The 2,910-nt window shown below is 35.8% G+C and overlaps 1 protein-coding gene across 1 annotated transcript; it reads left to right on the forward strand.

Moving 5' to 3' along the window:
- Window positions 1-630: 630 nt before the first annotated feature.
- Window positions 631-2,133, forward strand: LOC124651719 (probable indole-3-pyruvate monooxygenase YUCCA11). The gene is made up of 4 exons (XM_047190761.1): window positions 631-1,241; window positions 1,346-1,565; window positions 1,650-1,772; window positions 1,951-2,133. Exons 1-4 carry the CDS (start codon window positions 631-633, stop codon window positions 2,131-2,133), a joined length of 1,137 nt encoding a protein of 378 aa, XP_047046717.1.
- The last annotated feature ends 777 nt before the right edge of the window (window positions 2,134-2,910 follow it).

Below are 2,910 nucleotides of genomic sequence, written 5' to 3' on the forward strand. Positions count from 1 at the left end.
GGTCTACATTTATATCATATTCCAAAGCGGAAGATAATGTCTCAGTTACAACCATTTAATGCGATAGTACCTTGTAAAGATGGCAATGAAGTCAGGGTTTTTCTATTATATATACTAGTATAGAAACAGCTAGCTGAAATTCTTCTTTCTATGGAATTATTTATTTTAATCCTTGAGTGAAATTAAAGTAATTTTATTTAGTCACAATTCAATTATGTCTTTATTCTTAAAGTTCCATAGTCATTAGTTTAAGAACCATTTTTAAGTTGATGGTTTTTTCAAATCTTATTTATGGAAACAATATTTTGTTTTGAAGCACTTACTATATCAGTAATTTGTGTTTATGGTCATGTGTATGAGAAGGAGCAAATTATTCACATGACAAGAAAAATACCATACCTAGAAAGAAATAAAGGAGTTACAATATAAGAAAGAAACAAACCACCGAAAGTGGAAAGAAACAAGCCATAAAAAGAGCAAATAAACAAATCACCAAAAGTAGCATACATAGTAACTGCTACGACTGCATATATAAATATCCATAGGTGCAACCCAAATACATATCAACCAAGGGAAATTTCCACAAAGTAACATCAGACATTGATTTTACACCTCCTCTAAAAAAATTCTATGGAGAAAGTTCAAGTCTGCATCGTTGGAGCTGGTCCATCCGGTCTTGCCACGGCAGCTTGTCTTAGCAAACTCTCCATCCCATATGTCATTGTTGAGCGCGAAGATTGTATTGCGTCGTTGTGGCGCAAACACACATATAATTGCCTCAAGCTCCACCTTGCCAAGGAGTTCTGCGAGCTACCCCACATGCCATACCCCAATGATTCACCGACCTACGTTCCCAAGGATCAATTTCTAAGGTATATGGATGACTATGTTGAGAAATTCCATATTTCCCCCAAGTTCAACACTTTGGTTGAGTCATGCATGTATGATGAGAAGAGTAATTGTTGGAATATCATGGCAAGAGATACAGTCAATGGCACGATCCTGGATTATACATCCAAGTTCGTGGTTGTAGCAACAGGTGAAAATAGTGCGGGTATCATTCCAAATATTGATGGTTTACAAAGCTTTCAAGGTGAAGCCATCCACTCATCAAGTTACAAGTCTGGAAGTGATTATGTTGGGAAAAGTGTGCTTGTTGTTGGATGTGGAAACTCCGGTTTTGAGATAGCCCGTGACCTTGCAGTCTACGGAGCCAACACCTCCATCGTCATCCGTAGTCCAAGTATGTGCCCAATTTCATAGATTTTATGTTTATTTTTCAGATATTTTTCAATGTCGCACCTATTCTTACCCAGTTTATTGTGCAGTTTCATGTTATGACAAAGGAGCTGATCCACTTGGGGATGATTCTAGCACGGTGGCCCATTTCATTGAGACTAGTAGATTTTATTCTCGTGCTCTTTGCACATATATTATTTGGTGATCTATCAAGGTACGGAATTGTGAGGCCTAATATGGGTCCACTCGTTCTAAAAGCAAAAACCGGTCGGTCTGCTATCATAGATGCTGGCACCACCACGCTAATAAAGAAAGGTGATATCAAGGTGAGAAGACACAATTGTTCTAAATACTATTATAAACATACTAGATAAGGAAGGCCATACCATTGATAAATATTTATATGGTAGGTCTTTGGGCCAATACATCGCATCCGAGGAAATCTCATAGAGTTCGAAGATGGGAATGAAAGATACTATGATACTATTATATTTGCAACGGGCTACAGAAGCACCACAAATATGTGGCTTAAGGTACACATCATTCATACTACAAAATAACCAGCGAAAATAGTTTGTTTTTATATTAGAGTATTGTAATTCAAATTCTATCATGGTATAGAATTTAATGAGGAATGTTCTCATAATCTTTACTAGAAACTTGGTACCATCTTTTCCCAAACTAATTACTGGTTTTTATTAATAAATGTAGAAAGACGTGACTATGCTAAATAGTGATGGCATGCCCAAGAATGACTTCCCCAATCATTGGAAAGGTGCAAATGGACTCTACTGTGTTGGATTTGCAAGAAGAGGATTGGTTGGTATTGCACATGATGCCAAGATCGTTGCTAGCGACATCCAAGCCAACATAGAAATGATACTGTTTGATTAGCTTATCCAAATAATTTTCATCCGAGTTTCCTAGATCATTTTTCCTAAAAAAAGTGTTCTAGGATAGCATCATAATAGCTTGGTTTGGTAAGTCTCTTTCGGAGTTGGTGTGGTTGAATGTTGTTAAAGGTTGTTGTTATAGTGTTGTGTAATAATTATTGTGTTCTGCTTTTATTTTACCACTAAATAATTCATATGCAGTGGAGTAATCTTTAAAATAATCCCAGGTTTATGTTTGTAGCAACAGATTAAAATAATGTTGGTATGATTCCGAAGATCATTGATCTACGAAGATCTTCCACCGGCGCAACATATGATTTTACTAGTAGCTCATAAGAGCAGATTATGTTCAAATACCTTATTGTATTGTATTTACAAATAGTCTCTCAACATATCTAAAGAGCAAGAAGCAGCGATAGTGTAAGCCATTTATGAAATGCACATATATTAATTACTAAGTTGGCACATTACCCTGAAATTAAAGACTTACCACAAATGGTGCGAAATTCAAATACTACGATCCAACATCTTATGACTACGAGTCGCAATAACATGAGGTCATCTTAGATTGTTTATGTTTTTTTTCTATAAAACTTAAACCAAATGTTTGGTTCATAAAACTATCTCTCATACACCTTGCACTCCATGTCTCATACGACTTACATGCTAAACATACAAACGAAAACAAACTATGTATCCTATAGAGACAATCTTTTATAAGAAAGAAAGCAAGAACTCAATCATGCTCGAGCTGGAAAGATTGGGAGTATCATTTTCT

Source organism: Lolium rigidum, chromosome 5, assembly GCF_022539505.1.
Source record: "Lolium rigidum isolate FL_2022 chromosome 5, APGP_CSIRO_Lrig_0.1, whole genome shotgun sequence".
In the NCBI taxonomy this organism is placed as follows: domain Eukaryota; kingdom Viridiplantae; phylum Streptophyta; class Magnoliopsida; order Poales; family Poaceae; genus Lolium; species Lolium rigidum.